At 41.4% G+C, this 24,584-nt stretch overlaps 1 protein-coding gene across 1 annotated transcript in view; it reads left to right on the top strand.

Moving 5' to 3' along the window:
* ITPR2 (inositol 1,4,5-trisphosphate receptor type 2) overlaps nucleotides 1-24,584 on the top strand; it is a 357,167-nt gene that overhangs the window by 242,815 nt on the left and 89,768 nt on the right. Inside the window, exons 38-43 of the mRNA XM_032767262.2 lie at nucleotides 13,178-13,286; nucleotides 15,505-15,692; nucleotides 16,736-16,919; nucleotides 17,513-17,769; nucleotides 18,872-19,072; nucleotides 21,483-21,593. Coding sequence (XP_032623153.1) covers nucleotides 13,178-13,286; nucleotides 15,505-15,692; nucleotides 16,736-16,919; nucleotides 17,513-17,769; nucleotides 18,872-19,072; nucleotides 21,483-21,593 — 1,050 coding nt within the window. The remainder of the gene's footprint in view (nucleotides 1-13,177; nucleotides 13,287-15,504; nucleotides 15,693-16,735; nucleotides 16,920-17,512; nucleotides 17,770-18,871; nucleotides 19,073-21,482; nucleotides 21,594-24,584) is intronic.

The following is a 24,584-nucleotide window of genomic DNA, read 5'->3' as shown; positions in this document are numbered from 1 at the left end:
GATTTGAGAGTTGGCAATAATGCATACCCAAGCGCAATATAGGAGGAAAGTTCAAACTACCATTGCTTCATCAAGAATGCTAATTCTAAATATCTTTTAACTCAGAGTTGACACCTATGGCCAGATTTAGTGCTGTATCCAGTTTATGCTGGGTACAGGGAGGTGTATCCAGCTGGAAGCTCGGTACAGCTCCCTGATTCTCGGCCTGCCTCCAGCCCCAACTGCAGGTTAGAGCAGTGAGCACATTGCAGTCTGTCCACTCCTACTTCCCCACCCCTCTCTGACCCAGATATGCTTCCTGTGCTCAGGGCTGCAGCGAGGTCAGCATAGGTGCTGGCTGTACTCCAGGGAGGATTTGCCTATCCCCTGGTAGTAAATTAATGAGTCTCTGGTTCCTTTGTGCTGCCTGCGCAGTGCAGAGGGAGTGGAGTGGCAGTGAGATTGTGTGTCCGTATCTGCAGCATACTGCAGCGTAACATCCATTACCTCCAGCGTACTGCATTGCTCTTAGGCTCTGTTCACACTATAATTTTTAACTCCCCGTGGTTGGCTCCGAGCGTGGTATGTGCGCACACGCCATTGTGGTTGGAATTCTGTTAGTAACCCTGGCAATTTATGGTATTCCATCCCAGCCAGAAGCCTAGACTGCCATGAGTTTGTTTCCTTTAACCATTTCAGCACAGTTATTTTTATAGCATGGATTGAGAGGAGCTTCTAAATATGTTTATGTAACTGGTTCTGGCCAGTTGTCCTCCCTTTTAGTAATCTGAGAACATCCCAGAGTGCATTTCTGTACATTCTGTTGGCATTGCTCTGTGTGCATGTCCTTCACACACTCAAATGGGAACTTGTGCTCCTAAGTCACTTAGGACTAGACTTTTTAAAGCATTTACATGCCTAAGGATGCAGATAGGCCTCTAAAAGGCTTTTTGGAAGTGGCTTGATTTCAGTGGGATTTAGGGATATAGACATTTCTGAAAATCCCAGTAAGCATCTATCTGCATCTTTGGACACTTAAAAACATTTGAAAATCTGGTCCTTTAAAAAAAAATTTAGCCACGATCTCTAACCAGTTTAAAAAAAACTATAGTGTGGACAGACTCTTCATGACTATTGCATGCGTACATATTTTTAAATGGTCTGGGATGTGTAGGAAGGAGGCTAACTAACCGAAAAACAGATGTCTTTAAGGTCTCAGTGCTGACTTAAGAACAAACATCTGTCCAATAGATTCTTTTGCAGTGTAGTGAACTTTTGATGGTTAGTCCTCCAGTGAGTATCTCACTGTAAATGGCATAGAGCTGCTCTAGCTGAAATAACAGCCATTAACCAGGTACCTCTGTAAATATTTGGGAAACTGTTAACCATTAGAACTGCATGAATCTCCCACAATGAAACCCCAAACTAGGAAAAATTTAGTATTTAGTTACTGAACCAAGCCAGTGCTTGTGCCACGTTCACCGAAACGTTTGTGGGGGTTAATGAACCTGTGCTTTGAAATAGCAAGCCTGGTTTACCAAAACTTGCAGTTTTCTCAGAATGAATGAAATTTAAGGAATTAGAACCCATGAAAACCAGTCCTGATGAAAGTTTGTATCAACACCTGCAAATTGGAACTGAGGTGTTATATAATTCAGTGGAGCTAGTGGGTGGATGAAATTGACACAGAAAGATGCCCTCTGAATCAATTAGTATCAGCAGGTGGAGATCAGAATGTATCTGATTCAAAGTAGGGTAAACAATAAGTACTGTCTGCTTTGTGAAGCTCCCACTGCTAAGCATCCATTATCTAGTAGATCCAATATCTGTGTTACTTTAGCATTGAAGTTCAATATAATAGCAATATACTGAAACAGAATAATGTGATGAAAATACTTTTTAGCTACTTCTGTTATTTTTTCCAAGCTACCTATCTAACTTTATCTTTAAATGTCAAAGCACAGTAGTGCTCATAAGTATGTAGCTGGAAATTAAGCGTGTGTTTTGATAAACATTCACATTGCCAGGGCACTTAAGCATAAATTTTCCTAGCAGGGCATGGAGAGTTCCTCACACAAATCCTGTTAACAAATAATGAGATTTGTGTGGAAAACTCCCAGTGCATCACTTTGAAAATTTACCCCCTGCAGTATGAGTTAGATGATTTTAGCCTTCAGAAATTACGCATTTCAGATCCAGTCTGTTTCTACAGTACATTATTGATGCTACAGACATAAATGTCTATGAATAAATCTTGATCAGATCTCAGATGGCTTTCTGTCAGTGATTTAAAAACTTGGGAGAACATCAAATATGAACTTATTACAGTGCATCCTGGTATTTTAGTGTCTAAATGGCAAATATTTAAAAATTGTGTAGGTGTAAAAATTGACCTATTTTTTTATATATACAAGGGTTAAGATTTCACAGAGAAATAAATGTAATCATGCAAGCAAATGGACATGCAACTATGATTAACAATAACATTTGATTGACTTTTTGTAGAGTCTAGATTTTTGCTGTTAGTCCATCTATTATTTTGAATGATCCATTTGCAGCACTGGGCACAAATAAATCTGAATGCCCCAGTGCTGAGGTGCATCTGTCCCTAATTTATATTCTATGCTGCTATATTTATATTGGACATATTAGTCTTTTTATAATTTAGTTTATTTTTAATATTAATATTTTTGTGTCACCCAGTTCAGTTTGTATAAGTACCCCAAGAGTTCGGGCACTTTCCTGAGCTTCTTGGGTCTGCAAAATTGGGCTTAATACCAGGCAAGAACCAGGTTTCTGGCAACACATCTAGTGCTCCCGAGTCTAGCTAGACTAGAAGTACCCGGGCAGCAGCATTTGTTTTTGCAATATTTCAGCACTTCTGTTTCCCTTCTTAACTGGTATCCAGAATTGCAGAGGGAAATAAAATCAAAGAACAAATACATCAATAATAAAATCTAAATGTTAACTATTACTTTTTTAAACCATTGCAATTTGGTTTGAATTCAATTCAGGTTGAGTTTCGAGAGGGGGATAGGGCATGTTTCTGGATTCTTATTTTATCTGAACTGATTCACTCATCCCTACAATAGATGTAACGTCAGCTTTAATCATTTAACATTTCTCATGTAGGCAACTTGGATTAAGACAAGTGGGATTTAATACCAGATTTGTGTAGAACTGAAACAATAGTATGTTTAGAATATGGAACAACCCTACTTAATGAGAGAGAGTTGAGAGGTGTGGGTCACAAGTTCTTCTATGCTAGGAGAAAACTGTAATAAATTCTGGTGCATATTTTGGATGTTCTTTTTATGGTTATGTAAAAACTTTTGCCAAAACAAAGTACAGGCCTGCTCCTTCTACTGAAGTCATTGCCAAATCTCCCTTGCTTTAATGGAGGCAGGACTGGACCTCAGGTGTACATGATCTGATTTTTAAAAGCACTCACTCCCCATAGAGAATGAATGCCTAGGTGCACAAATGTTAGCTTTCAGGTATCATACATTAATTAATTATCAGTGGAAACGTATCAGTGTCGCCCAGTCTATTACTGGTGGAAACATCTTGTTTATAAAACAGAATCTGTGTTTTTGTGGAATCGCACAGTGAGGATAGAATTTTTCCACTGGTTTTTATGGATGGAGATCAGGGGACCAGGGTTAGGACTTAAAGATTCTATTCATGGCTATGCCATTTACTTGTATGTCATTGGACACCTTTGTGCCTCAGTTTACCCATAACTGAAATGGGAAGGTAATTATGATTAGCTGCATCACAGAAGTGTTGAATCTTAATGAAAAATTATAAAACTTCTTGAGAAAGTTGGGAAATGGGAAAGATTTATATATAAGTACTGTTATTACATACACAAAAACTATGATTAAAAACGTTTAGGCTGCAAAATCAATCACTCAGAAGTTAGAAGATGCCGGATTTAAGGCTGCCTGTGCAAACTTAATTTGACCCCTTGTGTGAAAACATTGTTACAATCCTTACATGATGAAGTATTTTTTTCCACAGGACCCCTGCCTCATTCAGTGCACAGGATGGTCGGTGCTCACTTAATGAGCAGTTGTTCAATACTTTGCTTTCTCCTCATTGTTCAGTGTGTGGCCCCAGGTCTTATTTACTGCAAATTATTCAAACCCTGCTCTGAAGACAGAATTGTTAATTTCCTCATGGGCATTTCTATGGTGTTTGTCACTATGGTATCTGAGTGCTTTATAAATATTAATTAATTAATTTTCTCAACACCCCAGTGAGGTGAACATGTGGTATTCTCCTCATTTTACAGATGGAGAACTGAGGCACAGAGATTAAGGTCAGAAGTATCCCAATTTGAGACACTTAGTACCTGATTTTTCAGTGTTGTTAGTGATATGCAGCACTTCATATGTTCGAAGAACTGGGTGCTCAGCACTTCTGCGATAAGACTCAGAGTCTGAAGTCAGGAATGCACTAACTGCACATTCCACATTTTCTGATCACATGTGAAAAGTGTGGTTTAGGTGACTTATCCAGCATCACAAGGGGCCCTGTGGCAGAGGCAGGGATAGAATCTAGATGTTCATGACCTTATTTAACTACCTTAGCCATGAGACCATTCTTTCTCTTCCAGCAATTCTCTGCTTCATTCACTGCACAACTTCCAATTTCTGGAATAAGTGTAGCGAGGGCCCAACAGACAACAGCCTCCTTCACTATTCAGCTCTTATTCATCCCCCGAGTAGGACCATCCTGTGCACTGAATGAGTAGTTGCAGGTTGCCATCCTATATATGGATGGACATGAGAAGGGGATGGGACAGTTTACTGGGGGTTCACAGATATTTCCTTTCAGCAGAGGAACAATAGGACTCAGGAATCTTGGGGAGTGTGCTATAGTCTTTTCTGCCCATTGCCCACAGGCTTGACCCGTTCTGCTCTTTCCCTTCCAACATCTCCCAGCCCTGCCCCATCCCTTCCAACCTCCTCCCCATTCTCGACTCCTTGTCCCAGTCCCATTTTCTTCACTAGCCAGTCCTGGTTTCCACTCCTCAAGCATCTCATTCCAAGCCCAGTCTTGTCAGTCGCAGTTCCCCCTTCCAGCTCCTTGTTTGATTTGTTGCCCCCCTCGCCCCCGCTCAACATTTCCCATCCCCACTGACTCCCAGTCTTACTTCCAGGGCTCCTCATCCAATCCGTGTCCCATCCCCTCTCCTGGCACCCTGTTCCAAGCTGTTTGCCCATCCAGTCTGTTTTTTTCCCCTGTTACCTCAGCTTCTCATCAGATCTGTCTCCACTCCCCACACAGCATTGGCTTCCAGTACCAGTCTCCCCACAGCTCCTCATACAGTCTTGGTCTGTGTGTGACTCAGTGACGCCCAGTCCCCCACACCATTGTCCTCTCCAGCTTCCAGCCCAGAAAGGCCTAGTCTACAGCCAGTCCCAATCCCGCTGCAGAACAGCTAGTCCCAGTTTCCCTCTCCCCTCTGTCAGCCTCCAGCCCGAATCATGCCTCTCAGGCTCCTGCTCTAATGTACTCCCTCTGCCCCTCCACCCTTCCCAGTCAGGCTCTTGTCCACTCTGCATTCAAACCAGGTATTTTCTTCCTCAGCACAGCCCTGACCCAGCAGGGGAGAGCAGTTTCATTGAGAGCACAAGAGAGAGAGTTTTCCTGCTCCCAGTTCAGGTGCCCAGTCCGAGACTCAACACAGCCTGCAAAAGCCCAGTTCTGCAGTTGCAGTGAAAGTCCTGCTCAGTCTCGGGCTGTTAGGGAATTTAATTACAAAAATCTAAGAAGTCTCTACTGAGCATGTGCAAGCTGTGATTTCCGCCCCCGCACCCTCCAAGGTTTATAACTTGACCAAATGTGGGCAGATTTTCATGGGGAAGGCAAAAGGTACTTCCTTGACACAAAGCACTCTCTCTGCTGCCCTCCCTCCCACCCATTTCAAATCCCTATTCTAGAGCTTCTCAAAGAAAAGACCACCAGAACTTTTTAACATGGATAAAACAACTAGCTGTGTTCTCAAACACAACTGAAGTGTTTTGGCTGAAGTTTTGTAAAGAACGTTCCACCTGCAGCAGACACCCATTATGGAAAATTGAATGGTTTGGGGAAAGCTTATCGGCAACTGAAAACTGTTTCTTATAATGGGAGGTGTTGGACAACCTTAATAATAGGCTATGCCACTTGTCTTGCCAACAATTACTAAGGTGAAGGAGTGGCAGAATATGTATAAGTTCACTGAACCATCTTGTTTTAGCCAGACTTTAGGAGGAAAGCAATTAAAAAATTAGGCTTACAGGGTTAACTATTCCCTTTTACAACAGTAATGAAAGCATAATGAAATATGGACTGAGAAAAATAAAATTTGTACCTACTTGCTTCTGTTGAATCCACTTTTCCCTTTTGGAAATATTTTTTCCATCAGTCAGTGGCTATTTAGAGCTCCAGTAAATAAATATTTGTAAATTGTTGTTGCTGTCTTGTGTCCTCATGCCTTTTCCCTTCAGTAGCTTTTCTTAGAGACAATGCAGAGGCATTCACGGATAACAATATGACTGTTATGTTTTATTGCGTTTCTTCAAAGCCATGATCAGCCTATTTCAGCTATTCATTACGTAAATAGTGAGGAGTCAGCTGAGTTCTGTTTATATACCACTTCCATGTATTAATAAAAGCTACAGAAGAAATTCCATTGTAACCAGCAGGAGGGAGAATCAGTTAGGCAGGATTTGGGTCCAAAGTGTGAAGAAATACAATAATGTGAAGATATCGCTGCACTATCTGCTGTTTTGGACTCTGTGCCTGTATTAGGAGTTGTGGTAATGTTTGTTGCAGACTGCTAATTCAAATTGCATTGGTGATTGTGTGTTTTCAGTCGGCTTTGGTACTGAGCAAGGAAACTGTTACAGGGACACTGATTGCATAAAATGGTTGGTTGTCTCGTTAGCTTCCTTAACTTTCTGCATCCACATGACATCCCTGTTTTTGACTGGTCCATTTTAGTCGGCCTACAAAAGCCCACTATACAATCAGGGCTGTCCCAGTGCATCCTGGGATTGTCCAGTTACCTATTCCATAGTGTGCAGCACTTTTGCTGGAAGCAGGGGCTTTTCAGCAGTTTCTAAAATGGTGCCCCATGGAGTGAAGCTGTGGGAGCTTAGGGGCATTCTTGGAATTTTGCACATCTCAGAGTTCCCCGGGCCCAATCAATATTGCTACACTGCAGAGAAACGGTGCTTGCTCTTTGCACTGGCAGCTTATTTCATAACAGAATGGATGGCATGGGAGAGTCACATGACTGTTAAAGGTCAGAAATGAGGTAGGTGAAACTCGTGTCTGCTGAAGATCTCAAGATTGCAATCATATGGGACAAACCCGAGGCTGCATTTTTGTCACAACTGCCATGGAAGCGAGGGATTCCATGGTCATCTGTCTTTTCGAACAAAAATGTCCTTGACTTTTGACATTTTGAGAACTGTGAGAGCTGCCAACTCAAAGTTTGAGCTTTGTTGGAGTCTGAGAGAGAGGGAACGAGAGAGTGCCAGAAAGCAGGGACTCTAATAATTAAAGCTAGTAGTTTGTCATAAGAAGTGGTGTCAAGGATTCTGTGATTTCTGTGATTATGGAGGGATGGAAGTCTTGTGACACTAAATATCCCTCTATACACACTATTGTAATAATCTTCGTACAAGACATGCTTTGTGTGGTATCATCTGAAGACTATTAACTCACTGATCATTAATATTCGTGCAAGATGTATGTATGCAATGGGTATTAAGAGTTATGAATATATGCTGGAATTCTAACTAAAGTGTGTATGAGCCAGGTATGTCAGGGGTGATGTTAAACAGCTGTGTTGTAAACAAAGGAATGTGTTTATCTCAATTTCTGTATAAGTAGTAAAAAGGGTGCTTGAGACAGCATGGGCAGGAGATGGCAGGAAACAGGACAATTTGGATTTCAACAAACACAAGTGGGAGAAGAAAGAGCATGGAGCCTCCTTCATCACCAGACTCTGTCACCTCCTCTATTACTTGAATAAATGTTACTTTGAAGGGTAACCCTCAGAACAATCCATGTCAAAGGTTCACTAGAGTATAAAAGAAAGAGGTGGAGAAGTTCTCTCTCTTTCAGCTAAGATGACAAAGGCACCAGCACCTTTGGAACTCTGGGAGAGATCCTGACCCAGCAAAAGTCAGGCCCCATCTTGCTGGAAGACTGTGGGTAAGAAAGGCCATCTTTATCAAAAAATTGAACTGAAACTTGCCAGATTAAGTTTTAAACTTCTAGTTGTGCCTTTTCACTTGTATTTGCTTTATCTCTTATACTTGGATGCACTTAAAATCCTCTTCTTTTGTTAATAAATTGTATTACTCTTAATTATAAACCAGTTCAGTGCTGTTTAACTGGAGTTACCAAACAGTTCAGTTTAAAGTAGCAAATTGTTGAATATTGACTCCTTACAATGGCAATGGATCTTAGTATCTGAACCCTCCACGAGAGAACTGGACACACATTTTGGGAAAATTTGGGACTGGGGGTGCGTTGGGGTCACCCTTCAAGTAGTAGCTAAGGCTGGTGGAAGCCAGAGTCTGACTGGAGTGTTGCTGACTGACTGCAGGGGGTCAGAGTTGGTGGACCAGGGCTGTAACTATACACAGACAGACAAGGTGTGACCTGCATGTGAGTGGCCCAGGTTGGGAGCTTTAACAGCAAAGCATTGTGAGGCACCCAAGGTTACAGGTCTGGATTGCACCCCAGAATGTGACAGCTGCAGAGCTGCTTTCAGAAGTGTCTCCACAGCATTGCTCTACTGCTGTCTTTGTAGAGGACAAGACAGGTAAGAGAGGATGAAGAAGAGGCAGCAGTTGCCATCTCCTGAGCAATAGAACTGCAATTGTAAATCATTCTGAATTTAGTCAAATGGGCTTAAACAGTTTTTGTTTTAGAATGAGAATGTTTTGATTGAATAATGAAACACATGAGTGTTGACTTTTGTTCTTTAAAACTATATATCAATTCTTTCCCATGACTGCACTGTGACTTTTGGCATCACTTACCATGGCACTTTATTTGTCATAAGTCCATTGTATGGGTTGCTGTCTAGGATGTTGTCCCAAGACAAGTAGTTAGTCAAGTGGCCTGACAAACACTGTCCTTTTCCACTGTATGGCCCCTAAACATTCTCAAATGTATTGCCCATTCTGGAACAAGTCCCAGTCTGTGGAGATGGGAACCTGTGAGTGTCTGTGAGATAATCGGAATGAAAGAGAATACTTTTTACTACTTCTGTGTAAAGCTTTGCTTATAAAATGAGAAATTCAGACCCTATGGACTAGGAAATAGCTATTATTTTGTATAGGCTGGCTACATCTATAGAATATTGCGTCCTGGTACTTGCTTGGTTCTAACAAGTCCATCGTGTCTGAGATGTGTATAGCAATGAAGTCCTGCAGAGTCCTGTGATTACTGTTAGAAGTATTGCTGAGATAACAGAAACATTTAGTGGGGCTTCCCAGCCATTCTGGAGGTATTGGTGAGATTCACTTGCCCCCTTTCTGCCTGCCAGAGCAATCACAGGAGTATTATCAACTAGAAAGTCCACTGTCCCATTGTTGTGCAGGTCCTGGAGGCCATTTCCTGTTTCACTGGTTTTCAAAAACTTGTTTGCACTGGAAGGCATGGAGAAGAATTTGTAACATTTAATAGTGTGCAGTGAGAATAGACTCTTTGTTTGGCAATTCTTGGAGACACTGCCTTGCTTCCTTGGTTAACTAAACCTAACATGGATTACATCAGCACCTGTCATGATAACTACTGTCTCATTAAGAGCTTAGTTTTGTCTGAAAGTGTTTTTTGGGAGGATGAAGGCAAGACGAAAATGCCTGCTGAAATGTAGTGACAAAGATAATGCCTGCATCCCCATTTTTAATTCCTCATGTCACGTTTTGCAGAACATTTTCTGCTACAAAATGGGAGGAAAGGAATAGAGTATAATGCTTGATTATTGCTTTATATTTAGAAGTGGAGGGACAAGGAGGTACAGGAATACTTTTGTGACAGGTTAGTTATCTATTTCTTTGTTATATCTCTCTCTTTTGATACTTCAGATACGATGCAGCTTCCTTTAATTGGTTAATACAAATGATGAAAAAGGTTTTATATCAGTCACACACACAACATGGGACTCTGGGGAGAAATATGCTATAGGACAGTGCTTCCGAGCTTCTTCTGGAGGTAGTTCTTCTTCTATCCATTGTTTTATGCCAGGGTTTGGCAGCCTTTCAGAAGTGGTATGCCAAGTCTTCATTTATTCGCTGTAATTTAAGGTTTTGTGTGCCAGTAATACATTTTACATTTACAGGGGCCGGTGGATGGAACCTCAGACTGGCAGCGGGCTGAGCAGCTCAGCCATCAGCCCGTCTGGGGTTCCATCCACCAGCCCTTGTCAGCTGGGGTCCCATCCACCGGCCCCACTCAGCCCAATGCCAGCCCGGGGTTTCGTCCATCCAGGCTGGCGGCGGGCTGAGTGGGGCCGGCGGTGGGACCCAGGCTGGCAGCAGCGTGCCATAGTAAATCAGCTTGCGTGCCGCTTTTGACACGCATGCCATAGGTTGCCAACCCCTGTTTTATGCAATCCTGGATTACGTAGACCCGACCTTTGCTAACATACGATATCAGGATAATAGGTGAAATAGTTACTACACTCTGTTATGTCTCACTTCTTTGATCAGGGCAAAAAAATTCCCTTCTTCAAGCCCTTCCATAAATTTCTAGTCATTCATACATCATTACAAATTTTCCATGTAAGATCAGTACTGTGTTAGCCAATTGCTTTTAACAATTCTGCAGACACATTGTCTACCCTTGGACACAGGATTGATGACTCTGGCTCTGTACTCTTTTTGTCGTCCTTTATTATGAGTGGCTGTGATGAGGCATACAGATTGGCATGGTAATCCTTCCACCTGAATTTAATATCGTCACCCTCCGTGAACATAGCTTCTGTATTATTACTCTTTATAATTCTCAAGTTCCATACATTTTGCTCTTGTATATTTACTCGTCTCATTTAGTCTGCCTTTGAATCAGTCTGTTCCGTTCCTTGTGTTCTTTCCCACTTTCCTCTGTCTCCAAGCCATCTTCTTTCATTTTTTATCATTTTAATTGCCAGCTCAAACACCTTTTCCATTAATCCGGGATCATATGAAACAAAGGATAGAAGCAGAAATATGACCAAAACAACCTGGTGTCAGAGAAGGCCAAGGCACATGTGACCAAATCATGAATATCTGTTACATCACTAAGAATGCAGAGAGTACATTCAACCATTGATCTTGTGCTTCATTTACTTTTCAAAAGCTGTTGATTATCATTCTTTGGAAGATACTTGCAGGCATGGAGATTCCAAAGATTCTCACTGAACTCATAAGTGTCTACCAAAAACAACAGGCAGTTGCACGAATAGGAGCCTGCGATAGTGAGTGGTTTTCCATTGTGCAGTGTGTGAAAGAGGTTTATTTTGTCTCCACAGCTTTTTAACATATATCAGGATTTATTATGAGGCAAGCCTGTGAGGTTTTGACAAAGTGGAAGGAGCTGGGATCTCCATTGGTAGACACCTCTTAGCTAATCTCAGATATCCTGATGACCTGATGCTCTTTGCTACAGTCACCAAAGCAATGCAACAAATGTTGTAGTTTGTAAAAACAGTTAATGAGGAATATGGACTATTCCTGAATGCGATGAAAAGAAAATGTCTGTACACTGACATGAGTACAGAAACATGATGCAAGCATGTATCACAATTAATGGACAAGCTGTGGAGGAAATAGATTAATTAAATTATCTGAGGTCATATATATCCAGACAAGGAAGCTATTTCAGAGGAAGAAACTGTGGAAAAACCATGGCATATCAAAATGTGAGATGACGTGACTGGTGAAAACCTTTTTTTTTCTTTTCTTTTTTGTTTTCAATGGGATGTGAATCCTAGAAAGTTAATGCTGCTGACAAGAAAAAAAAAATTGAAGCTTTTGACATGTGGTGCTGATGAAGAATCATGTGTATCTCCTGGATTGAAAAAAGAAAAATGCCTATGTTGGAAATATTATGGGAGAGAAGCAGACCCTGATTTCGGAAATCAACAGATGTATACTTGGTTGCATTAGGCGTAGAGATGGAAATAACTTTGAGAACGTTATTATGAAACGAATGGTGAAGAGTCATTTACAGTAGGGTACGAGCAGCGAGAAGATGGATGGTTGGTGTATGGAAGATCAGCTGCTCAGTGCTTGAAATTAGTGAGGGATCATGAAGGCTTTAGAAAATTCTGTTATATCATCACCAATACTCAGACATGAATACATTATTTTACTTATTTTAATATTTCCCAAACCATGTGTCCCAATCAGGCACCAGATCACAATGCCACTCATTCAAATTTGGCCTGGTCACCCCTCCATCATGATGGAGGGGTGGCCAGACCAGAGTGGCACTGTGCCTCTGTGTTCCAGGCAATGCCCAGAGCGGGGAGTCAGACCCAGCTCTATGGGAAAGGAGCCGTCACTGAGAGGTGTGTGTGGGGTGGGCTCATTCTCTTACTCTTTCCCCAACCCTGTCCAGTGCCTCCCCTCTGCACTGGACCGGGATTAGGGTTGTGGTGCTGCGGTGGAGGGTGCATATATGTAATGGTGGTGGATTGCAAAACCAGACCAAATATAGTTGGCGGGTTGCCTTATTAAAAAGTTTGGTAACCATTGCTCTAGGTGTTAGTCTATGAGTTCATACAGCTGAGATATACAATGTCAGACAATCTGAGTAATATGATTCAAACGTGGAGGGGTAGGAGACAGCACAGTCAATGACAGGTAGGACAAAGAGGAAGGAAGAACACTTATCTATCTTTATGGATCCAACTGAAAAAAATAGGCCTTAAAGACCATGATTAAAATATTTTTTTCAAACGCTTGATTTGTTTTGAGTTTTTAAAAATAAATGTATTGAAAAGCAACGTAGAAAATTTGCCATGAGATTTTTTTAGGTAAAACTATACTTCTCTCAGCTACTATCCCCATTTATATATTTGCTTTTTATCTAAAACTGAGTTAGTAGAATATTACTGTGGCAAACAGCTTGCTTTCCAGAAAGCAGAAATTGGCAGCTCCTGTAACGTCTCATGCTATTTTTCATCCTTCTCCTAAAGGGCAACACTCTAAGGAAAATACTTCTAAATCGTTACTTTAAAGGAGACTATGGAAGTGGTATGAATGGGCCTCTGTCCGGCAGCTACAGCAAAACTGCACAAGTGGGAGGTAAATCAACAGCAATCATTTAAGAAAAATAAAATATATGTCACCTAATTTTCTACTCAGGTGCATGGTAAATGCTAAGGGGATTTAGTCAGTAAATATTTCAAACAACTGTTGAGCTGTTGGGAGAGGAGCAGCGCTAAACCATGTTAAATTGCATGCACCTGTGTCAGACAGTTGGCTTGTGTTTGGCAATCCCAAAGTATGAAAAATAAATACACAGTTCAATCCAAATTCAGACTGGCTGTGCGTAAGCGTATGCCAGAAAATCTGCAGTCACTAGCGAGAGGAAAGCACAGAAGTTCTCCACACTGTCCCGGTGTCCCTCAAAACTCATGAAAAGGATTCTTGGCTTTACAGACCTTTCACTACCAAAGCAGTTGAGGGGGTCTTCAAGGAGCATGATCTGAAGGTCTGTATGTTGACAGTAGTAATTTAAGCAGGGCATGAGGAGAGGACTGTGCATAGAGCCAGATTGTGATGCACCATAGTGCAGCATATACTGTATGTGTGCCTGCTTTTGTGGGCTGCATTTCCAGATGCTTATCCAGATGTTCCTATATAAATTTCCAGATGTTGGCCCTATGGAAATATTTACAGTCAATACCCTGTGGACCAAATTCTGCTCTCAGTCAGACCCTTGTAACTTAGGGAGGCCAATCGGTTGCATGTGTGCAAGAGTAGAATCTGGCACTGTACATTTACATTGTGCATCTGTATGTTTGTACAGTTCATTTGTTAGTGGATATGGTGGTGATTGTGTGTGCATTCTGTTTAGCTACAACATAGATGAGTTCTGAAGTTTATATGGTCCAATGGAGAACACAAAATGTAGCTAGTATTGCTGAGACATCATGTGGATAGACACGTTCATAATAATGGCATTATATCACTTATATAGTAATATTGGTGGTTGTGGAGGGGCAGGGTGTTTTTGTTTTCTGCTTGCTTTTTAAATTATAAACACAGGTCCTGTCAGGACTGGAAGACTTGTGGATAACTGGAGTACAGAAATTGTGGCATTGTGAGCTAAGCAATAGAGAGGGAAAGGGATTTTCAGCCAGACTGCTTAAAACCTTTTGTTTTGTTTGATTTTATTGAGACCTATTTAATTTAAATGATTAATTAACACTTTGAACAAAGGTAGCTTTTTGTTCAAGATCAAATACCATTGCCCCTACAGTTAGTTTCAGCACTCACAATAAGGATCCTTAAGACCTCCCAAAGGTCCTCCAGCAGAATCAGGGAAGACAAAATTTGACATTCATGAAGGCTTATCTACACTTAAAACGCTGTAGTGAGCTGCGCGTTGTAGCACTTCAGTAGAGACACTACCTACATTGACAGGAGGGCTTCTGCCATCAGTATAGGTACTCCCCCTCCACGACCATCAGTAGCTAGGTTGACAGCAGAATTTTCTCATTGAAATAGTGCTGTGTATATCAAGGGTTAGGTCAGTTTAACAGTGTTGCTCGGGGGTGTGGATTTCTCACACCCCTGAGCGATGTATTTATACCGACCTAATTTCATAGCACAGACCAGGCCTCATATTTTTAATGCCTTGTTTACACACACATAAGCTGTAACATTTTACTGTAGCAGTATAGTTTAAATGGTACAATCGCCCTAGTGTAGATACAGATATATCTATATAGGTGTTTATAGCAGTATAATAATACCTAGCTCTTATGTAGCTTCCCCATAAGGGGAGGTGAATAAGCTGTACTTGTGTAAGGCACCTTTATGGCAGTATAATTGTGTCCAAACTGGGAGGGGGGGAATGTATTTTTTTTAAAACTATTTCCAGCACTAACCAAAACAGTTTTATCACTACAAAATCTGGGTGTAGACTGTGCCTTAGCTTTAAAAAAAAAAAAACACCTATCAAGATAACCTTTCAGCCCATGTTGATAATTCATAAAGAAGCAAAAGAGGACACACAGCTTACCTTTAAAATATGCAGCAATTCTATAAAAATGCATTTCTGTGAACAAATCACTTAGGCTCCATCTTCTTTGTTGTTGGAATTACTCAGTGTTGCTACGGTTTTGATTGTAGGTTATTTCATATTTTTTTATTCTTGGGGCCAGCCCTAAAGTCCTTATTTATGCAAAATTATCATTTAAATCAATAATAAATCAGTTATGAGTTAGTTTATTTTAACATGTATACCACAAATACAAATATGAATGTACAGGATATATATCTGTCGTATTTGCAGGTGGCTTTTCAGGACAAGATTCAGATAAGTCTGGGATATTGATGTCTGATATTCAGTGCCTTCTGGATAAAGAAGGTGCATCGGAACTAGTCATAGATGTTATCGTAAGCACCAAAAATGACAGAATTTTCTCAGAAGCCATCTTACTTGGTATTGCATTGCTTGAAGGTGGAAATACACAAACACAGGTATTAATTTACTCATTGCTTTTGAAATGCAGGTAGTATGGAGACAAATGAAAATAATTTTTTCAGTGATCTTTGTGAAGAGTTTCTCTCATGAAGCAATGTCTCATTATAATACCAATGCAAATATGCTTTTGCTAATAATGCAGTATCTCAGGCTGTAGACTTGTCAATAGTGGAAAACACTTTTAAACTATCTTTATGTATGCAGTACAGTACTTTTTTTAACTTGTTCTTGCCTTATGGCCATATGTTGCTTCATGTTTGTGTTTCTGAATTTAAGAGTTTTGCAGTGGTTTTAAAAAAACATACCATCAGGTCAAAAATAGCAGCAAAATTAAGTTACTTCCTGAAAAAGTTTAAGGACACTTCTCAAAAGCCTCAAAAACAGAAATAATGTAGAAGTGAGTGGTTTCAGAAGACCAATATTCCATTTTGTAGGTAATATCTAGGTAATGCTTTTAGCCTAAAGATTCTAATTTTTGTATTTTTGTCCTGCAAGAATGATGCATCTTAGGGAGCTGATTCATTCTACTTCCCATTGAAAAATCATGTCCCTCTGAAAGTCTGTAGGTTTGAGTTTGAGAAGTAGCATTTGACAAAGAAAATTTAAAGAACTTGTGTAGTTTAAGCCATAGTGCCACGTAGACATATTTATTATTGTTTTGTTATTAAATGGGAATACTAAGTCACTAGAACTGTTAGAAAAATGGGAAATTTCACAAAATAATTTCACTTTTTCTCTTTTCAAAATTTAATATTTTGAAATGTGAAAAATTGCAACCTACTCAACACGCAGTCAAAATAGCATTGATATTTCCACCAGTTTTTCCAAAATTTCAAAATGTCATTGAAATGTCAAAATTTGAAACATTTTGAACTGCTCTGTATATTTATTTATAAAAGAATTAGGTTCTCAGTACCAAGTATTTGTTTTTGGTTAGTGTAGATAATGTAATGATAATCTAGAAATTAATATTTTTGCCAAAATAGTGTATTTTTCCTTGTTTAAAATACTGACGTCTAAAGGATACCTTTTCTTGCAGTATTCCACTTACCAGCAATTGAACGAGCAAAAGAAGTCAGAAAAATTCTTTAAAGTTCTGCATGACCGCATGAAAATTGCTCAGCAGGAAATACGATCAACAGTGACAGTCAACACTATTGATTTAGGTAGCAAGAAGAAGGATGATGATAGTGACCTAACCATATCTGCTCCAAAAAAGAGAGGTAAAAGGGGTTTTCTCTAGAATAGAGGCAAAAGAATTGCTTTGTATATGAGCAGCATGTTTAGCATCACTGATACCATACCTGCTCTTCAGAGCAACTACAGCAGACTCTCGGCTGCTGAAATAAAAGTAGCTGTTTGAAAATTGTCTCTAAATTCTGGGCAAGAGCCTCAACTGGTTATATCAGAACTGCTCTATTGACGTCAGTGGCGCTATGCTGATTTACACAGATGAAGCATTTGACCCTGTATTTTTATTTGAACAGAAATAAAGCTGAAATGAATCGGGCTGTTCGTGAAAGACTTATTCCAGCATAAGAACTGAATTCCCAGTCTGTGGTTCATCCATTGTAATCATCGTTCATTGTATGTGGTAGAAAGACAGTAGTTTTATGTTTTAATTTTCTGTTTCAATGTTTGAGGTTTATTTGGAAAACGTTATTCTTTTGTGAACGTTGTTCTGATATTTTTTTATATTTTGCCCAGAAGTCTTTAGGGATTGAGTGCAAAAAAACCCCCAAACGCTACTGTTGTTTTGTTTGTTTGTTAATGAATCAAGAGGGGGGAAAACAGGAATTATTGTCTTCATTTACAGTAAGGGATTCAACACTTCACCTGAAACAAGGTATGAAGGGGCAGTTAACAGAAGCGTCTTCTGCAACATCCAAAGCTTACTCTGTGTATAGAAGAGAAATGGACCCAGAAATAGATCTCATGGGCTCAGGAACAGATGCTACAAACACAGAAGAAAAGTCCACAGAGGAAGCAACAATGAGCCCTGCTATCGCAATCATGCAGCCGATACTGAGATTTCTTCAGTTGCTATGTGAGAACCACAACCGAGAGCTCCAGGTATGGTTCTGTAGAATATGTGGAAAGATTGTGCATTTGACTTTAATTTTTTTGTATTTCCTAAATGTTGAGTACTTTAAATTTACCATTTTTTGTGGTGAAATCTTCACCTGTTCCCAAGGTTTCAAGGCTGATTCCCCACTCTGGCACTCCAAATGCAGTAGGTGGGGGCCCGCAAGGAATCTAAAAAGTAATACTGACCACTCCAGGCTTGTATTAAACTCCCAAGGTTACGGCTTTTCTCTGACCTTGGATGGGTAGATGCTGCCACCACCCAAGTGCAAAAACTCCTTTGAAAACCCAGGGAGGCGCACTTGGAAATTCCTTTCTGGGGGGTACCCTCAAGCCCCTTCTCACACATCGTCCAGGAAAGAGCTAAGAAAGCAAACAAAGGAAATCAGCTGTTGCCACTAGCTAATTAAACAACATGTGCACAAAAACCCAATCTTGTTCTTAAAAAATGTAAATTTTATTAAAACCAAAAAGAGAAAACATCTGGAAACTAGATTTAAAAAAAACCCACTTACAAAAACTAAGCATCAAGAATAATCTTCTTGAGGTCCAGCTTAAAGGTTACGAGCAAAACAAAAGTATTGGGGGTTAGCACAGAGGAATCCAAAAGCCATAAAAAAAATAAAAAGAAATAAACCTAATTGTGTCTTCCTAGGCATTTCCTGAGCTACTTACATATCAAATGAGTAGTTTCTAGGTATGATTTGATGATTTTTCATACCTGGCCAAAACTCTTGCAGCATAACTGTAGCCCTGTCTTTCTGCGTCTCCCCAAGAACCACAACAGACAAAGGAGAAGTTTTTTCCCAATTTTAAAAAGTTCTAGACTTCCCATTTGCTCTTTTGGTCAGGTGTCCACTTCCTTCCTTTTACCTATGCAGGGAGACTTTTTAACCCTTTACAGGTAAAGCAAGTAGAGAACAGCCACTAAGAGGGATTTTATACTTAACTGGCTGGCTGAGTCCATAAAAGGGAGCTGCTACTCTCCTCCCCTCCCCCACCCCCATTTATGACACAAGGCAAGTGGAGAATTACCATTAAAATGTAAAGCTATTCCAGTGTGGTGCCTGATCTCTTATTTTATTTTCAGACCTTCTTAAGAAATCAGAACAACAAAACAAATTACAACCTAGTATGTGAGACTCTCCAGTTCTTGGACTGTATTTGTGGAAGCACGACAGGCGGCCTGGGCCTCTTGGGGCTATACATCAATGAGAAGAATGTAGTTCTGGTGAACCAAACCCTCGAGAGCTTGACTGAATACTGTCAAGGCCCCTGTCATGAAAATCAGGTAGCTAGAATAATCATTGTTCGGTGAGGAAGAATTTACCTGCGTGTCCATGGGTATTACATAACCCTTTCCTATTCTTAATAATTCAGGACCTGATTCAAATGATATAGCTGGCTGTAGCATACTTGAAGCCCTCACAAGGTTTAATATGCCTTTGAAAATGCACTTTTATCAGAGCTTGGACTTGTTTTGTCTAATCAGGTCTTCTCTGTAGTACAGTCTCTCAGGTATAGGTGGGGTGAAATCCTGGCCAAATTGAAGCCAATGGGAGTTTTGCCATTGGCATATTAGGGCCAGGATTTAACCCTCCCCCTGGTTTGAGAGTCCTTTCAGGTTTTTAACTGTAATTGTGGCAGCACATGGCAAACTCATTAGTAACCAAATAAGCAGTAAAACCTAAATCTCACTCACTTCTTAGCTTTTATCTGTGGTTGTCTCTCCAAGATTCTAGACTATGACGACTTAATTCATATAGTTCCCAAGTGTTTAGCGCAGCGTCCTACTGTACTTACAAGACCAGCATCTTCAAGACTGGGTAGTGGTGATGCAATTCTTCAGTCAAATGTCAGGGATTTTCCCAAAAAAACCACACTCAGGAATAGGCAGGTGTGAGGTGTATGCTGTCATGTTTTTCTGTACTCAGCAGTTACTTTAAGGTGTGTTCAGTGTTTGCTGGCATAGATTTAGGGACCTAAGCTTGTTTGACTTTAAACACATGAATAGTCCCGTTGAGAACTTATCGTTAAGTATGTGCTTAAGTGCTTTGCTGGATGGAGTCTATAAAGTTATATACCTGAGTTTTCTGGAGGGTGTATTTTCCATGCCAATAGGCAGGTTAGAAAGAAAAAGTAAATGGTTTTACATCACTTTACTTGGCCTGGGTAAACAAAAGAAAAGATGTAACAGCAGATGTAATTTCACAACTTTTGTTATGGATTAACAGTGGAGAAACTTGCAGTGGACAGAATTACAAAATAAAAACCTATTCCTTAATGCTAAAATTAGCTGTTGGATCATAACAGTTAAATATTAGTGTTACTTCCTAGTATATATCTTGGTTAACTACAAAGTGGTTTTTGTCTGCAATACTGACAATCAAGCAGCCTTAATTCATACTTCAAAAAAAGCTAAAGTGCACTGAAAGTTAAATAATCATATTTGCTTAAAAACTCATGGGTCAAACTATTTGAAAATACAGCGATAATTAGAGCACTGTAAAGGGAAAGAAAAATGTGTTTTCAAGTTAACTTTTTATCTAGCTTCACAGAGAACACTGGTAATGGAAAAATATGATTGATTGTTTAGACTTCATTACCTAGACCTGCTGTGAAGTAACTAAGGAATGAAGTTAGGCTCTTCTACATCAACTGAAGATATGATCTTGTGTGTTTCAGAGGCAGATACTAACGCTGTCATTTCCATCTCATTTTTCTCTTCTTTTTATTTTTAAGCCCTTTCTTCTCTAGTGTTATGTAATGTTTAAAAAAAAAATCCAAGAGCTTTTTTAGCCTGATGTTTGTTATAGTTGAAAAGGGCCAGAACTCAAGTTTTGGGGGGGAAAAAAAAAAGCATTCCCCCCCAGAGTGTGAGTGTGTGTATATATATCTATATCTATATACAGAAAGAGAGAGAGAGAGAGAGAGAGAGAACGCATCTGTGCACACAAATCATATAGTCAAATAGATTACGTCTACACTACTGGTGGTAGCATGTAGTGTATGTGTAGCTTACCCGCTGCAGAGAAATGAAGGCTGTGTCCATACCTCAATGTGTACCTCTAACTACACAGGTCAGAGAGAGGCTCTGGCAGAGGGGAGGCACTGGGGAAAGGCTTCACTAGCTCCCCCACCATTCAGAGTCTCTCCCTGATGCTGGACTGTTTCACTGTGGAGGGGGAAGAGCTCTAGCAGCAGAGAGTTGGCAGACCTCTCCCAGTGGCCAGAGTCCTTTCCTGAGGCGAGGAAGGGTTCTGGAACGGGGGAGGCAGCAGGGAAAGGTTTTTTTCCCCACTGCCTCCCTTTCCCCACTGAAAGGAAATACTCCAGCAGCAGGGAGCTGGTAGAGTCTTTTCTCCTTGCTTCCCTCCTGCCAAAGACTTATCCTACTGGGGGATGTTGTTCCCTGTGGAGGAGAGAGACTCCAATAGTGGGGAATCAGTGGGACGCTGCAGTGCTAAAAATAGCAGTGAGAGGTAGCAGGGATGGGTGGTTATATGTTGGCTCTACTCAACAGAGAGCTCCTGCTCCATGGGGGTGATCCTCCCGCCTATGGCCAGCTACTGTTGCTTTAGGGGCACTTTGCACTAGCCGTTGGTTACAATGCTGCCACAGAGCAGCCTAGGATCTAGGCCCTTCTTCTGAAAATATGCTCATATGTGTGCATCTGTCTTTTTTCTTTTTGTTTTAAAAAGAGCTGCATTGCTACCCATGAGTCTAATGGAATTGATATTATAATTGCACTGATCCTGAATGACATAAACCCTCTTGGCAAATATTGCATGGACCTGGTACTTCAGCTAAAGGTATGGAAAATATTTTTATTTATCTATTCAGATTCAAGTAATAATAATAATAATAAATACCTATGCAAGAGTGCTAGGCACCCTGATGCTTACTTAGTCTCATGACAGCATAATATACCTGGTGGCATTAGTATACAAATTAACTCGATTTAGCTCAACTCAGCCAGTGACTCAGGGTACGTCTACAGTACAAAATTATTTTGAAATTATTCTATTTGAATTTTCTGAAGCGATTTTATACATTCATTCTTGTGTGTCCCCACTAAAGCGTGTGAATTCGGCGGAGTGCGTCCACAGTACCGACACTAGCATCAAATGTCGGAGTGGTGCAGTATGGGTAGCTATCCCACAGTTCCTGCAGTCCCCACCACCCATTGGAATTCTGTTCCTAGTGCATGATGGGGCAAAACATTCTCATGGGTGTTTCTTGGTGTGTGTCGTCAGTCGCTCCTCCCTCCGTGAAAGCTACAGCAGGCAATCGTTTCATGCCTTTTTGGCATGCAGATGCCATGCTGCTTGCAGCAGACGGTGCAGTACGGCGCACTGCTTCTCTCCTGGTTCTATGAATCCACCTCACATTTCCTCTTATCTTTCTACGTAATCTCTATAAGTATCTACTCTTTCTCTTCCTCATCAACTGCTTCTGATGCCAACTCTGCTCAGCCATCGTGAACCAAGCAGTACAGTTTCCTCCGCCAACTCTGCTCTCCCGCTCTTGCTGCACTACCGAGCTTCTCCATGTTGTCTGTCCTGGGCTCCCGCATCCGTGAAAGCTACAGAAGACAACCATTTCCTGCCTTTTTTCAGCTGTTGTGAACCGAACAGCACCTCTTCTGCTGCCACTCTGGTCTCCTACATTTCGCGCCCTTTTTCCAGGATTACCTGTGCAGGTGCCATAGGGTGGCAAGCAAACTGATGTTGTGAGCATTGTAAACACCTCGTGCATTCTCCAGCAGTATGTGCAGTACCTGCAAAACCAGGTGAGGAAGTGACAACGATTACTATACTGATGAGGACATAGACACAGATGTTCCTAGAAGCACGGCATGTGGTGATTGGGAGATCGTGGTGGCGTTGGGTCAGGTTCATGCCGTGGAACGCCAATTCTGTGCCTGGGAAACAACCACAGACTGGTGAGATTGCATAGTGTTGCAGGTCTGGAATGATTCCCAGTGGCTGCGAAACTTTCGTATGCGTAGGGCCACTTTCATGGAACTTTGTGACTTGCTGTCCCTGCTCTGAAGTACAAAGACACCAAAATGAAAGCAGTCCTCACAGTTGAGAAGCCAGTGGCCATAGCACTGTGGAAGCTTGCAATGCCAGACAGCTACTGGTCAGTCAGGCATCAATTTGGAGTGGGCAAATCTATTCTGGGGGCTGCAGTGCTGCAAGTAGCCAATGCAGTCATTGACCAGCTGCTATCAAGGATAGTGACTTCGGGAAATGTGCAGACCATTGTGGATGGCTTTAATGCGCTGGGGTTCCCTAACTGCAGCAGGGTGATAGACAGAACCCATATCCCTGTCTTGGCCCCAGAACACCGGGACGGCCAGTACGTAAACCGCAATGGGTACTTTTCCATGATGCTACAAGCACTGGTGGATCACAAGGAACATTTCACCGACATCAGCGTGGGATGGCTGGGAAAGGTGGATGACGCTCACATCTTCAGGAACTTTGGTCTGTTTGAACAGCTGCAGGAAGGGATTTACTTCCCAGACCAGAAAATTATGTTGGGGATGTTGAAATGCCTATAGTTATCCCCGGGACCCAGCCAGCCCCTTAATGTCATGGCTCACGAACCCGTACACAGGCACTCCGGACAGTACAAAGGATCAGTTCAACTATAGGCTGAGCAAGTGCAGAATGGTGGTAGAATGCGCTTTTGGATGTTTGAAAGCGTGCTGGAGCAGTTTACTGACTCAGTTAGATCTCAGCACAACCAATATTCCAATTGTAATTGCTGCTGCTTGTGTGCTCCACAGTATCTGTGAGAGTAAGGGGGAGATGTTTATGGTGGGGGTTGAGGCAACTCGCCTGGCAGCCAGTTTCGCACAGCCAGACACCAGGGCGATTAGAAGTGTGCAGCAGGGCATGCTGCATATCAGAGAAGCTTTGAAAGCCAGTTTTGTGACTGGCCAGGTATGGTATGACAGTTGTTTTTCTTTTATTATTTGTTGCACAACACATTGAGAGAAATCAGAAGGTAGACTGCGGGGAGGGAGTATTGGGGTAGGGGGGTGGAGGAGGAGGGAAGAACAAGTCCAGAAACCAAATCAAAATTTTGGATATGCCAGCTTTCTGTTGCTTGTGCAATCCTCTGGGGCAGTTATAAAAGGGCTGCAGCAGAAGTCTGTGGTCTTGGTGCCCTTCTCGCATTAGATCCACCAGCATGTCAGTTTGCTTCCCCATGAGCTTGACCGTAGTGTCCTGCCTGCTCTCATCGCGCGCCTCCCTCCTCTCTTCGTGTTCCTGTAATGTTTTACGGGACTCCGCAATTGTTTGTCTCCATGCATTCAGCTGGGCCCTATCAGTGCGGGAGGACAGCATGAGCTCGCTGAACGTGTCATCCAGAGTTCATTTTTTCCGCCTTCTAAACTGGACCAGCCTCTAGGACAGAGTAGATAGGGCCACGCTGAAACATTTGCACCTGCAGGAGGAGAAAAAGGGAAGGTTGTATTTTAAAAGATACATTTTAGAGAGCAAAGGGGACACACTTTCTCAGTGAAACAGGCCATTCATAGTACACAGCACATATTCTTTTTGTGCAAGGTCGCATTTTGCCTCTTATACTGAAGTGCCTGCCACTTTGGTGTGAGTAAGCCATCACACGCGGCTGGGCAACAGAATTCAGCTTGCAGGCAGCCATGGTAAGCCCTAGGGGCACACAGGGTTCTGCTTCTTCCGCATTCATTTCAATGCTTTCAAACTGCTAGGCAGCCTTTCCCATAGCAAGCAATGCCTGGTGGGTTTGCCATATGAAAGGAGGGC

The sequence above is a fragment of the Chelonoidis abingdonii genome, chromosome 1, assembly GCF_003597395.2.
Source record: "Chelonoidis abingdonii isolate Lonesome George chromosome 1, CheloAbing_2.0, whole genome shotgun sequence".
In the NCBI taxonomy this organism is placed as follows: domain Eukaryota; kingdom Metazoa; phylum Chordata; order Testudines; family Testudinidae; genus Chelonoidis; species Chelonoidis abingdonii.
Note: the sequence above shows the minus strand (reverse complement) of the source record. Positions and strands in the feature narration are given on the sequence as shown.